The 15,343-nt window shown below is 42.9% G+C and overlaps 1 protein-coding gene across 1 annotated transcript in view; it reads right to left on the bottom strand.

Annotated features, from left to right (window-relative positions):
* The window catches only part of gpr107 (G protein-coupled receptor 107), a 33,713-nt gene that overhangs the window by 2,891 nt on the left and 15,479 nt on the right, over window positions 1-15,343 (bottom strand). The window contains exons 15-17 of the mRNA XM_060862973.1: window positions 14,584-14,633; window positions 5,757-5,840; window positions 4,354-4,478 (exon numbers count right to left, since the gene is read on the bottom strand). Coding sequence (XP_060718956.1) covers window positions 4,354-4,478; window positions 5,757-5,840; window positions 14,584-14,633 — 259 coding nt within the window. The remainder of the gene's footprint in view (window positions 1-4,353; window positions 4,479-5,756; window positions 5,841-14,583; window positions 14,634-15,343) is intronic.

Genomic DNA, 15,343 nt, shown 5'->3' on the forward strand with positions numbered 1-15,343 from the left:
ATAAACTATGGGGTGTGCTTACTGGTGGTTGTGGAGAAGAAGTGGAGGTCTGGTGGTTGGTGTGGACCTTGAACTCATTGTTACAAACTGAACCATGATTCAGAATCAGGATTTCTATCCCAAAATCCAACCCTGCACTATTTATAATCACTAGTTATGTAAATTGTTAAACATATTATACAACAGTGAGTACAAGCGTTGTACAAAGCTACAAGAACATTATATGTGCCATCAAAGGCTCCCAGTTTAAAGGTTCGCTGGTTTATAGCTTCAAGGCAGGAACAGGAGCTGTGAGCCCAGCACCAGGGTTAGATTTAGGGGCAGATGTAAGTGGAAGCCATCCCCCAGATTAAAGAAATGACAGCCAGCCTTTTGGCTTAATAGAATAAAATGAGATTACTTCTGTTAATTCTTTAAGTCCATCCATGTCAGATTTATGCACCTTGTCATGACAGGAGTTCATCACGTAAACACTAGTAAGTTACAATCACACACAGACAGCTGCTGAGGCAGACATCTAAAACTGTAGCAGGGTGTTAAACGGCCTGCGACGCAAGTGTTTTGTCTTAAGGCAGAAACAGCAAGATGTCTTTAAAACTGAAATAAGAAAACATATGATTACCAGCAGCAATCCATCCATTTATCTTTTAAAGTATATTAACTTTCTTTTCTTGTGAGGTAGCTACTGTGGATATAAAAGGTTTAATAAAACACTACTGTCATATATATTAGCAAAAAAGTTAAGTTACAATGCATATAAAAAGATTTTAAAACTAATAAATGAATGAATAAATAAATCAATCTACAATAAGCTGTTGCACACAGTAGTGCACACAGCCATAAACTAATACTTGGATGAAGCACCATTTCATTTTATTACCCTACTGTAAGAGTCCATTAATGTTTCTTTACCTGAAAATACTGTCTCTCTCTTTTTCTTGCTAAAGCCATGAAAAATTAAGGGTGTGTCTTATGCACAGCTCGGGTCAGGTCACCCCACAGATTTCTGATTTGGAGTCAGGTCCATTCTGGTTGGCTAGCTCATTCAAAACCACTGATCACGTAAGCCATTCCTTCAACATGCTGAAAGGATTACAATACTTTGAATGTTCTTATTAGCAGACACCTGAAAGCTTTAAACTAAAATCAGCTGGTATTTGTAGCTATTCTGTTCACCTTAAGCATGAGGCTTCCACCACCATGCTACACTCTGGGTATTGTGTTGTTTTGGTGATGTTTTTTCCACCAGCAGAACATACCTTTTGAAATTGGTCTCATCAGACCGTAACACATTCTGCCCCATGGTTTGGGGTCATTTAATTGAGCTTGGGTGCTTTTGTGAGAAAGGGCTTTCATCTAGCCGCGCTACCCCATAGACATGTGAAGAATAAAAGAGTCATTAGTACTTGTCAGATATTGGTGCAGCTCCTTTAATGTTTCTGTAGGTCTCCTGGTAGCCTCCCTGGTGAGTTTTTGTTTTGTCCTTTAATAGATTTAGAGGGTTTGAACCCCAAATTAAATATTTTCCAGTTCCAAATATATCCTTGTTGATGGCCACACACACACACACACACACACTACTGTGCAAACTGTTACTTAATGCCAAATAACACACAAGCCCAAGCATACAGTAGCTTGAAATCAGCTGTAGCCTGAGACTTATCACAACCACGCCATCTTTAAAAACCCCTCCATCTGTTAAAACAAACAGGTCTTTTGGTTTTCTTTCATCACATTTTATTCTGATTGCTTGCTAGCAGCAGTGATGGTGCGAATCAGGAGTTTTTCTTGTTCATTTCAAAAGTCAGCTTGCTGTTCTCTAAGCTCTGGGAAATGGAGGTGACAACCTGTGAGGTACAGGATGTTTACCGCAGGATGAGAAAAGAATCTGGTCCTCAAAGCAAAAAAAAAAAAAAAATCTGAAATCATTATTCCAAGCATCTTATTTAAGTCGATCTATCATGCATGAATTTTATGGGTATGTTTTTAAATATGGTGGGATTGAACACTTGAGTCACCTTCCTCTTCCTGAAGGGCCTTTTTTTTTTTACTATATTACCTCCCAACTGTTATGGCCCATAACGGTCATGTGTTTTTCTAACTTTTCCTATTGTAACTGTTGTGAGTGTATGTGTTCAGGAAAAGGTCTGATTGATTCCTCCCCTTTGATTGGTCTGTTGTCCTAATTGGTGCAGCCAAACCAGGAATCCTTTAAAAGACATGCCATCATTTCCTGCTTGGGCTCTACTAATGCACAGCTCGTGCCCATTCACTGTTGTTTGAGACTCGTAGACTGATAGATTTTAGACTCCTAGTTCTCTTCTCTGTGAGTCTTTAACCTTGTGAACAGGTAACAGGCTGCATTTATTAATAGAGACTTCAAAGTACTTCTGTAAGTCTCTCTATATAACAGCATCTGCCAAATGCCATAAATGAAAAAGGAAAGCGAGATTATTTGATATTCTGTATCCTTCTCTTCTTGTTAGCTTGAACCAATCTGCCCATTTTCCTCTACTCTGTCTCATCAGCAAGGCATTTCCACCAACAAACTGTCACTCGCTTGAAAGTTTCTGTTTTTCACACCATTCAGAGTAAACTCTAGAGACTGTTGTGTGTGAATATCCCAGGAGATCAGTAGCACAAATACACAAACCAGCCTGTCAGGCACCAACAATCACACTCAAAATCACTGAGACCACATTATTCCCATTAACCAAAGCTGAATTTGCATAAAATCATGCACTGCGTTACTGCCAAATGATCGGATGATTAAATAACTACTTGAATGAGGAGCTGTACAAGCATTCCTAATAAAGTGTTCGGTAAGTGTATTTCTTCATCTAGGCTTGAAATTAATTCCTGCCTTTTCTTCTGCCACCATCCCTTCGATTTTCTTTTCACCGTCAATCACTGCTGCCAAACAACTAAATGTCTGAAAATCTCAAATCCACTCTGTAGAAACCAAAAAACAGGAGTTGTATGGAGCAAACGACAGGAAAGAGGTGATGTATTCATCTGAGGGCCAACTGATCCTCCAACAGCAATTCCTTCTCCGGGGCATAAAAAAAAAAAGCCAGGCCACATGGTGCCTACTTGAGTAGCTGGGTCATATCAGCTTCCTGGCAACAGCAAAGGAACATTCAGAAGTGAAAAACTAGGTTGATGACCTGAGGCTGCAAAGCCATACTAACAGATCCTGTACTCACAATAACGCTTGAATTCAGAACTAGTGCTCACCAGTGATTTGATTGAAAATGTATGCTTTAATAGAATCTATTTTTGGTCCATTCTTTCCTGTCATCTATCTTCTCTGTTCTTTTTATGACTCATTGGGCACAGTTTGCACACCACTTCCCATCCTCACAAAAATAAGAATGCTTGAGATCGCCCACTGCCCTATTCAGCTTGAGGTGAAGGACATGGGGAAGGACTTACCCTGAGGTGGGTAAAAGGAAGAGTGGAGAAATGTCAGGAGAAAAAAAATGGTGTAAGGTGCAAGAACAAGGACACATGTTGCAAAGCTATTTCTGGCTGGGTCTGCAAGCAAGGGATAGAATGAGGGAGAAAATGCAGAAATTCTCTGCTGAAGATAAATGAACGTCTTGCCATACTTACAGGAAACCCTCTTCTAGAAATACACTAAATATATGCATCATATAATATGCAATGATGATGTGCTTATTGATTCTGAGGTAAATTTGCTGGTTGGTGCTGCATTTTTGCGTTCACTGAAAGTTTGCGGTTCACTGGAAAACACTGCCAGTACAAATTAATCAGCTAGAGCTGAGAGTTTCAGCAGAGATTCAGCTGAAGTAGCCAACACTGTACAAGCTGATGAACGGGATGGCGTTGGTGGTACTGGCATAACATTTAAAGCTTTGTAAGTTGTTCTGTTTGAGCAGAGAGAACAGAAGAAGGGGATGAGAAAGCTGGACAGAATAAAGTACTAAAGTGCTGCTGCATTGATCTCTTTAGGTAGAGATGAAGATAGGATTAAATCCCACTGACACCAGTAGCAGCAAGTGGTAGAACAGCATTGTGGGTAATGTGTGAAATCAAAGTGAAAACAGTCTGAATGAACTCTGTAAACTCCGAATTTCTTTGCAAAATAAGTCACAAATGCAAATGAATTTCTACATTATTAAGAATTCTAAATATTACTATGCAACTTATTTAAGGGAGGATTGTTTTCGATAAGAAATAAAGGGAGGAGACATACGAAGAAATGAGACTTTGGCATTGCCTTTTCATGAGAGAGGCAATGAGCAAAGCTTCCTTCTGTACTGTGTATCTATTTACAGACTACAGCATGAGTCATTATTTTTTTGGTGTGTTTGTGTGTAAATATCTTACACATCGTCCATCTCCATATCCTCCTCGTCCTCCACAGACAGCAGCAGGTAGGGATTGGAAGGAGCTGGACGGAACTTGTGGCCGGTCAGGACGAAGAAGGTCAGAGTGGCCAGTTCATCCAGCAGCTGTGAAGAACAACAGAAAGGTGTGTTACAGCAGAAGATTGACATAATACAAAAGTTCTTTCAGGTCCCCTCCATCCATCACCCATATCATTCATAAATCCATCCATTAATACAAGCATCAATCCATCATAAATTCGTCCTCAACGCTGTTAAACTTGAAATACTCTGGATAACTCTTAGCTTTGTTTTGGTCATTATGCAGTCTAAACAGTTTAAACTTATAGAGAATGCAGTGACATATTGTTTTGTTCAAGTAGCATTTGAGCTTCATTTTCAGGCAAGACCATGTTTCTGGCTTCGTCTCAATACTCTAATTGATGGCTCCTCGATTCAATGTCCTTTAGCCCATGACCTGGAAATCGATCAAAGTCCTCCATCATTAAGGGTATATCAATTATTTAAATGAACTTATTGAAATCAAGCATGAGGAGAAAGGATTCCAGAGCGAGCACACAGGTGCCTATTGCAAAGCATGACAAATAGTAGTGACTGTCGATCTGGTGAACTGGCTGTAATCCTGCAGAAGGTATAGAGTTTATCTGTACTGTATGTTTTCTACAATAATCAACAAATAAAGTGACTGGAAAGAATGGAAAACTAATGGATAAAAGTCAATGCTCAAAGTCAATCAAGATGTCTGGGAATTTCCAAATAACCTGCCCAGATGAGACAGCCGAGGATTGAGTAGAATATTAAACAAGTGTCATCCTTAATACGTGCAAAGATAAATGTGCATGTGCAATCATTTTTAATTTTACTGTTATTAATTCAGTTTGCCACGGGACAAAAGAAACAGCTGTGCAATCATTATTTAATGGCATCGCTGTTTTTGGGTGAGGGCGTCTTATTCAGCAAATACATTTGGTAATGATTCCTGGATTGTCTATGGATCAACAGAGTCAGGGATCCTGGGATATGAAACAAGGAATCAACTAAAGAAATGAGAAGAACCCAAAGACTGAAGATTTATTTTATTTTAATTACAAATGCCCAAGTCCACTCATTTAACATTCTACTATTATAGATCACTATTTGAGTTTTTTTTTGTATATATATATGTGTGTGTGTGTGTGTGTGTGTGTGTGTGTGTGTGTGTGTGTGTGTGTGTGTGTGTATGACTGAAGGCTAAAAAATAAATTAGACAATAATTCAGAATTTCAGACTGATTCTTTTTCTTTAAACATGCCCAGTCTTCAAGTGATCAAAAATACAGGAACAAGCAAACTGCTTTCTGTTTGTCCACTGCTTATTTGAATTAAGAAAATGTCCGGCACTTACCTGATAGAGCCATTTCCACTGGAAGGGGACGATCACCTTGATGAGGATGGCGATGATGCGGGTGAAATAAATATAGCACACAATCTGTGAGGCAGAAATACAGACAGTTGTAGGCAAGTTTTCAGGATCTCATTTCCTCACACACAGATGAGACATTTATTATTGTTATCTAATAATTAGAAGGTAATGACTTCTGCAGGTAGTGACTTCTGGAGCACGAATAAATATGCAGGGATCTGGAATTTATAATCCCAGAGAGAATGCAAAGACAGCAGCAATGTTGAGAAAGTGTAATGATACCAGTGATGTGAAGAACTCAGGAACTTTAAAAAAATCTTAAGAACTTTAGAAAAATATGGTGCGAATTGGTGCAGCGACTACCAACGGGAGTGAAAACAGAAAATGCACGTGATCCGCGGCAAAGACTGCACACTGCTTCTCCTTCATCTTGGCGATATGATGTGGTATAAACTGTATATGTACATATTTCTCCAGAATGTTTCATTTTAGTGGCAAGAAAACGGATTTTGAATTCAAGTTGTGTCACCTCTGATTAATGCTGCTCAACCGATGACTTCATAGTACAGCGGCTAACAACTTGTAGCGATAAAATCACTGCATGTGAACATAGCTTAAGATGTTCATAAGGGATTCATTATACATAACTGATCAGTCAAAGATCCAGTAAGCACCGATATATTAAGTATTACGCTGCAGTAACTTCATAAGGTAATGTTGATACTGACTGCTAATAAATATTAATGTAAACTACTTCCAGGTTTCTCAGAGTGATTATGCTAGTAATAGACTAAACAAACTAATGATATCAATCTACAGTATATTTGAAATGTAAATGTGTTGAAGGAAAATGGTCTTCTCAGATTAGGGCTGGAGAATGGAACAAAATCATTAGCTAAAGATCGATAGCTAATTCGAGATCATTAGCTTGATTAGCCTGTCGTCATGCTAACAAACGACAATGCAGACAAATTATAGAATAAATGTTCCTGTTTTTCTTCTTTAAATGAGCAAAACTACAAAAGTACTTTAAAATAGACTTCCAAGTACAGATCTATCGATTTCAATGGATAGTTTATGTAGGCAATGTCACTTTGCTGTTGAAAGTTTAGATTGATTGTTCAGTTTGTAGAATATTTCTGTATATAGCAGTAATGGCTGAGAAATTCAGATCTGAATCTAATAAAAGAATGGCAGAAAAATCAGAATACATATTCTGACATGGTAAGTCATGAATAGATGAATATGAATCACTTCTGTCGCTGTACAGGTCAAGCAGAACCGACATCTAATACAGATCCTGCAATAAGAGGGAGCTCTACAAAGGACATAATATTATGTGAAAACCCATTAAAAAGAGCGCGAGTGTCAGGGGTGCAGATAAAGAGAGAGCAAATGAAATAGCAAGAGAAAACGAGGGATAGAAATGCATGCGTGAGGAATCTTAAGGATCGCATGATTTCAATACGGTTTGCAGAATGAGGGAGAAAGGGAGCTGCTCTGAATTCTGGGAGGTTTTGTGTAAAGGGTGCTTTCACATAGGCAGTATTGAAATGAACATTAAAATTTTTTTGTGGTGAAGTCGGACGGGTGTTAGAAGACTAATTATAACATTTATGTACTCTGTCGCTTAATAGTTTGTGAACCCTTTAGAAATGTCTATATTTCTGCATAAACATACCCAAAACATCAACAGATTTTCAAGTTCCAAAAGCAGACAAAGTGAACCCGATAAAACAAACCAGTCCCATATTAAACTTAAAAAAAAGTGTGTGAAACTCTAGGATTAGTATTTAATTTCAAGGTCAAAGGCAGAGTTGCTGCCCCTGGAGTTTGCTAAAAATCATGTGGACAAGCCAGAGGATTAGTGGAAGAATTGTTTGTGGAGGAATGAGACCAAAATTCAACTTTTTGGTTTAAAATGAGAAGCCTAATTTTTGGAGAACTGAAAATACTGAATTGCAGCATAATAACCTTAACCCTTCTGTGAAACATGGTGGTGGTAGCATGGTTTGGGCCTGTATTGCTGCATCTAGGCCAGGACAGATTGACATCATTAATAGAACAACAAATTCAAAATTATACCAATGAATTCTAAAGGAAAATGACAAGGCATCTTTCCATGAACTGAATCTCAAGAGAAAATGGATCATACACCAAGACAACGATCACATTCTACCAAAGAATGGTTAAAAGAGGAACAAAGATAATGTTTTAGAATGGACAGGTCAATGTCCTGAATTTAATCCAAAAGAAAAATTGTGGACGGACCTGAAGCAAGCAATAACATGAAATAAACCCACCAAAATCCTGGTGTTTAAGCTCTGAGGAATGGGATAAAATTCGCTGTTGTGCAGGACTGATCAACAGTTACTGGAAACGTTGCTTGCAGTCAGTGCTGCACAAGGGCTCACAACAGATAACAAAATCAAAAGGTTCACATGCTGGATGACTTGTTGAATTGTTGGTTTGCTTTCACTTTGTGTACTTTTCGGACTTGAGGACACGTGAAAATCTGATGTTTTGGGTCATATTTATGCAGAAATATGGGAATTTCTAAAGGGATCACAAACTTTCAGGAGACACTGTATATAGCAAGAACCAGGACAAAAATATTTGTCTCACACAGTCTCACACACACACACAGTCTCACACACACACACACAGTCTCACACACACACACACACACACAGTCTCACACACACACACAGTCTCACACACACACACACACAGTCACACACACACACAGTCACACACACACACAGTCACACACACACACAGTCTCACACACACAGTCACACACACACACACACAGTCACACACACACACACACAGTCACACACACACACACACAGTCACACACACACAGTCACACACACACAGTCACACACACACAGTCACACACACACAGTCACACACACAGTCACACAGTCACACACACAGTCACACAGTCACACACACACAGTCACACACACACACAGTCACACACACACACAGTCACACACACACACACAGTCACACACACACACAGTCACACACACACACAGTCACACACACACACAGTCACACACACACACAGTCACACACACACACACACACACAGTCTCACACACACACACAGTCTCACACACACACACACACACAGTCACACACACACACACACAGTCACACACACACAGTCACACACACACAGTCACACACACACAGTCACACAGTCACACACAGTCACACAGTCACACACAGTCACACACACACAGTCACACACACACAGTCACACACACACAGTCACACACACACACACACACACAGTCACACACACAGTCACACACACACAGTCACACACACACAGTCACACACACACACAGTCACACACACACACACACACACACAGTCACACACACACACAGTCACACACACACACAGTCACACACACACACAGTCACACACACACACAGTCACACACACACACAGTCACACACACACACAGTCACACACAGTCACACACACACACAGTCACACACACACACAGTCACACACACACACAGTCACACAGTCACACACACACAGTCACACACACACACAGTCACACACACACACAGACACACACACACACAGACACACACACACAGTCACACACACACACAGTCACACACACACAGTCACACACACACAGTCACACACACACAGTCACACACACACACGATTCTCAATTTAATCTCAGTCCCAAGCCTGGGTAAAATGGGAGGGTTGCAATAGGAAGGGTATCTGGAGTAAAACCTGTGCCAAAATCGAATGTGTGGATCAGATGGTCTGGTGTGGTGACCTTGAACAGGGAGCAGCTGAAGACAAACAACAACTTCTAGATGTGTTAAACAAGTTAGAACATGACACCTTTTGTCATGTCATGTCATGTCATGTTCCCCACATTTCTCAAGTGGTCAGAAATATTGGAATATTTTGACGAGATATCTAGAATTCTGTTTTCACCTTGACATTATGGGGTACTGAGTGTAGATTATTGAGGAAATAAAAGAATTTGAAATGATTGTAGTATCAGGCTGCAATATAACAAAATTGAAAATAGTGAAGGGGGACTGAATACTTGTGAATCCACTACATACCCATAAACTGCAGTTTCAACATACTTATATATAACTTAGTTTAGTTCTTCTACTTCTATACCACACATTTAATAACCAGTCTAATAACCTGGATACTGCTGCTAAATATACAGTAATATTTAAAGGTAATGTCAATGGCATTAGATGTGATAGAGGCAATATTAAAAATACATTTCTTGCAATAGTGGTTAAAAAAAAAAACAAAACAACAACAATACACAATGTTGTGAAGTCTATTCAGGTAACAGCTAGTGCTGTTTTGTTCATGAGTGAATCAGAGTCTTTGAATGAACCTTTTTGTCCCATCTGAGTAGAACACCTCACTGCTTTGACAGTGTTTTCCTGACGGCAGTAGAGCTTGGGCTGTGAAGCAGCATGTGACTGGTTGGACGTATCGAATAAATGAACCTCTTGCTGATCGAGACATGGTGTTGAATCCGAACAAGAGCACTACACCTCCTGCATGACCAGGAAGGTGTGGTTCAGAACAATTTGTGAACGATATAGACAAACAAGATGTGTTATTTATTTAGTTCAGATGTCTTGAGAAAGAAAACTGGAGACCTTATCTATCTGTGCGTGAAGCATAAGCTAAGGTTATGAATATGTTATGCTTTATGAATAAGTTATGAATACGAAATGCTTTATGCTGCCCTTACACCAATGATGACGCTAACTGAAAGACAATTACTGCAAATGTCCTGCTTTTTGTTGTTTTTCTTTAAATACACAGCAGTATAGGAAATATTATATTATCAAACTGCTGTTATTTATCATCCCCTCCTTGAACCGCCACCTTATTGTGGTGGAGGGGTTTGCGTGCCTGAATGATCCTAGGAGCTATGTTGTCTGGGGCTTTTTGCCCCTGGTAGGGTCTCCCAAGGCAAACAGGTCCTGGGTGACGGGCCAGACAAAGAGCGGTTCAAAAGCCCTTTATGAAGAAAAACAAAGCAAGGTCAGTGACGTCGCCCGGTATGGCGCAACCGGGGCCCCACCCTGGAGCCAGGCCCGGGATTGGGGCTCGCATGCGAGCGCCTGGTGGCCGGGTCTTCTGGCTCAGCCGGAAGGAGCGACGTGGGGCCGATCTCCTGTGGGCCCACCACCTGCAGGAGAAACCGTAAGGGGCTGGTGCAATGTGGATTGGGTGGCAGTCGAAGGCGGGAGCCTCGGCAACCCAATTCCCGGACATGGAATCTGGCTCTAGGGACATGGAATGTCACCTCGCTGGGGGGGAAGGAGCCTGAGCTGGTGCGGGAGGTCGAGAGATACCGACTAGATATAGTTGGGCTTGCCTCTACGCATAGCTTGGGCTCTGGAACCCAACTCCTTGAGAGAGGCTGGGCTCTCTACTACTCTGGAGTTGCCCGCGGTGAGAGGCGGTGGGCTGGTGTGGGCTTGCTCATAGCCCCCCAGCTCAACAGCCATGTGTTGGAGTTCACCCCGGTGAATGAGAGGGTTGTTTCCCCGCGCCTTCGGGTCGGGGAGAGGTCTCTCACTGTTATTTGTGCTTACGGGCCAAATGGCAGCATAGAGTACCCGACCTTCTTGGCGTCTCTGGGAGGGGTGCTGGAAAGTGCTCCGACCGGGGACTCCGTCGTTCTACTGAGGGACTTCAACGCTCATGTGGGCAGCGACAGTGACACCTGGAGGGGCGTGATTGGGAGGAACGGCCCCCCCGACCTGAACCCGAGTGGTGTTCTGTTATTGGACTTCTGTGCTAGTCACAGTTTGTCCATAACGAACACCATGTTCAAGCATAAGGGTGTCCATCAGTACACATGGCATCAGGACACCCTAGGTCGGAGGTCGATGATCGACTTTGTGGTTGTTTCATCTGACCTCCAGCCGTATGTCTTGGACACTCGGGTAAAGAGAGGGGCGGAGCTGTCAACTGATCACCACCTGGTGGGGAGTTGGATCCGATACCCGGGGAGGAAGTTGGACAGACTTGGCAGACCCAAATGTACTGTGAGGGTCCGCTGGGAACGTTTGGCAGAGTCTCCGGTCAGAGAGATCTTCAACTCCCACCTCCGGCAGAGCTTCAACCAGATCCTGAGGGAGGTTGGAGACATTGAGTCTGAGTGGACCATGTTCTCCACCTCCATTATCGACGCGGCTGCGTGGAGCTGTGGCCGTAAGGTCTCCGGTGCCTGTCGTAACAGCAATCCCCGAACCCGGTGGTGGACACCAGAAGTAAGGGATGCCGTCAAGCTGAAGAAGGAGTCCTATCGAGCCTGGTTGGCTCGGGGGACTCCGGAGGGCCAAGCGAGCTTCAGCCCGGGTGGTTGCAGAGGCAAAAACTCTGGGAGGAGTTCGGTGAGGCCATGGAGAAGGACTATCGGTTGGCCTCGAAGAAATTCTGGCAAACCGTCCGGCGCCTCAGGAAGGGGAAGCAGTGCCCTACTCACACTGTTTACAGTGAGAGCGGGAATCTGCTGACTTCGACTGGGGACATTCTCGGACGGTGGAAGGAGTACTTCGAGGATCTCCTCAACCCCACCGACGTGTCTTCCACTGAGGAAGCAGAGGGCTCAGTTGAGGACTCATCGATCCCCCAAGCTGAGGTCACTGAGGTGGTTGAGAAGCTCCTCAGTGGCAAGGCACCGGGGGTGGATGAGATCCGCCCTGAGTACCTCAAGTCTCTGGATGTTGTGGGGCTGTCTTGGTTGACACGCCTCTGCAACATCGCTTGGCGGCTGGGGACAGTGCCTCTGGACTGGCAGACTGGGGTGGTGGTCCCTCTATTTAAGAAGGGGGACCGGATGGTGTGTTCCAACTACAGGGGGATCACACTCCTCAGCCTCCCCGGAAAAGTCTATGCCAGGGTACTGGAGAGGAGAATTCGGCCGATAGTCGAACCTCGGTTTCAGGAGGAACAATGCGGGTTTCGTCCCGGTTGTGGAACACTGGACCATCTCTATACCCTCACCAGGTTGCTGGAGGGTTCATGGGAGTTTGCCCAACCAGTCCACATGTGCTTTGTGGATCTGGAGAAGGCATTCGACTGTGTCCCTCGTGGTGATCTGTGGGGGGTGCTCTGGGAGTATGGGGTCCGGGGCCTATATGACCGGAGCAGGAGTTTGGTTCGCATTGCCGGCAGTAAGTCAGACTTGTTCCCGGTGCATGTTGGACTCCGGCAGGGCTGCCCTTTGTCACCGGTCCTGTTCATTATTTATATGGACAGGATTTCTAGGCGCAGTCGGGGGCCGGAGGGAGTCCGGTTTGGGGACCACAGGATTTCGTCTCTGCTTTTTGCAGATGATGTTGTCCTGTTGGCTTCTTCAAATCAGGACCTTCAGCGTGCACTGGGACGGTTTGCAGCCGAGTGTGAAGCGGCAGGGATGAGAATCAGCACCTCCAAGTCCGAGGCCATGGTTCTCAGCCGGAAAAGGGTGGCTTGTCCCATTCAGGTTGGTGGAAAGCTCCTGCCTCAAGTGGAGGAGTTTAAGTATCTTGGGGTCTTGTTCACGAGTGAGGGAAGGATGGAGCGGGAGATCGACAGGCGGATCGGTGTATCTTCTGCAGTGATGCGGTCGATATACCGGTCTGTTGTGGTGAAGAAAGAGCTGAGCCGCAAGGCGAAGCTCTCTATTTACCAGTCGATCTACGTTCCTACCCTCACCTATGGTCATGAGCTTTGGGTCATGACCGAAAGGACAAGATCCCGGATACAGACGGCCGAAATGAATTTCCTCCGCCTCGGTATTCCCCCGGAGGAGCTGGAGGAAGTGTCTGGGGAGAGGGAAGTCTGGGTGTCCCTGCTCAGACTGCTGCCCCGGCGACCCGGCCCCGGATAAGCGGTAGAAGATGGATGGATGGATGGATGGATGTTATTTATCATTTGAGATGTATTAGATATTAATCTTAGATCTTAATATTAGATATTAAGATAGTAAAAATGCACGTTTTAAAACACCAACCACCACCACCACCAAACTAATCAGTAAACAAATCTTTTTTGGTTCCCAGGACCAACAAACTCAATGCACTAATGCCCCCTTTTCCACCAGAAAGAACCAGGTGCTATTTCAGAGCTAGTGTTGGTTCAAAGTTGGTTCCATTGGCGATCCTTTTAAGAACCGGTTTGCCTTTCCATGGGCTAGAGAGCCATCACAGAGCCAAGTGTTACGTCACTGTATACAATGTTAAACAGCAACGTTAGCGCAGCAGCGGCAAACACAAACCTCAACAATGGCGGATATTGCTTTACTGTTAATGCTCGTGGCTTTGCGAACCTACGTTGGTGGAAAAGGGGCCTGGGATGTATTGAAATTACTACTGATACTCACAGCTTCTCCTAAACCCTAACAGTGCAGTTTCTTTTGGGGAAACCAACGACTGAGTGTTCAATGGAGCTTCCTTTCTCACCAATATCCTTTAGTTGTCAGCTGTGAATCTGCTTCACTTGTAATGTTACATTTTTTAAAAAATCTGCTGAACAACCAATAGCTGCATTTTGGAAGCAAGGCCACTTTGATGTACTGCCTAAAAGACACCATGAGGGAAAAGTAGTTTTCACTAGTTATGGGCTACAACAAAAACAGTCTTCTATTTCAAAGCAACACAGAGCATGAGTGTGTGATCCCCTCTAAACACCAGAGTTTTCTGCAGGTGTGAAATTAGAAAAGGCAAGAGAGGGCTATGGAAGAACGAGAGAGTATTAGACAGTGAATGATGTCAGTACTTACCATCACATAGTAGTGCCGGAAAAGCTTCAGCTGAGCCAGATTGATGGCAGCTTTTAAAATAACAAGATACAACAAAAGGAAAGCGATTATCAATTGATTTGGCACAGAAAGATGCAAAATCTCACCATGCTTTTAAATCACACCATTTGAATCATGAAAATAGTTGTTATACATTTGTAAATTAAGTATGCAAAAGTGAAACCAGCATGTTATTTAAAGAAGTAGAATATAATGCAGCTGAAACAAACACAGCATCACCTCTTTCTTTCATTTTTATACAATTTTTTTTTTTTGCAATCAAGTTAAGTGGGACAGACACAGTAAGGCTTTGGGAATAACCTGTTCTGATTCTAGTGTTTACAATCGCTCACGCGTACACACAGGCGCTCGCACACACTCGCGCACACACCTCTGCTGGGAATGTGTTCTCTCAAGGGTGATATCTGGATTAGCATAGTGATGAAGTGTTAGCAGCAGGAAGGCACTAATAGCACACTACTACTGAATATTTGGGTCAGTATCGGTGGATCAATCGTTCCATTTAGGTGAAATTTTTTATGATGTGAAGCAGCTTTTAAAATGAGTAGCCACTTCACTGCTTCTCTTTCAATTTGTATCACTACCAGTCGTGGTCTATGGTGTGTGCAGAAAAAATAGCAATGTAAACATCAGATGAATCGAATAACAAAATCACATCAAGGGTCATTATTCAAAGTTGCATTAAAATGTAATAAAGCTATGTGTTATTGCAAAAAAGTAA

This window comes from Tachysurus vachellii, chromosome 26 (genome assembly GCF_030014155.1).
Source record: "Tachysurus vachellii isolate PV-2020 chromosome 26, HZAU_Pvac_v1, whole genome shotgun sequence".
Classification (NCBI taxonomy): Eukaryota; Metazoa; Chordata; class Actinopteri; order Siluriformes; family Bagridae; genus Tachysurus; species Tachysurus vachellii.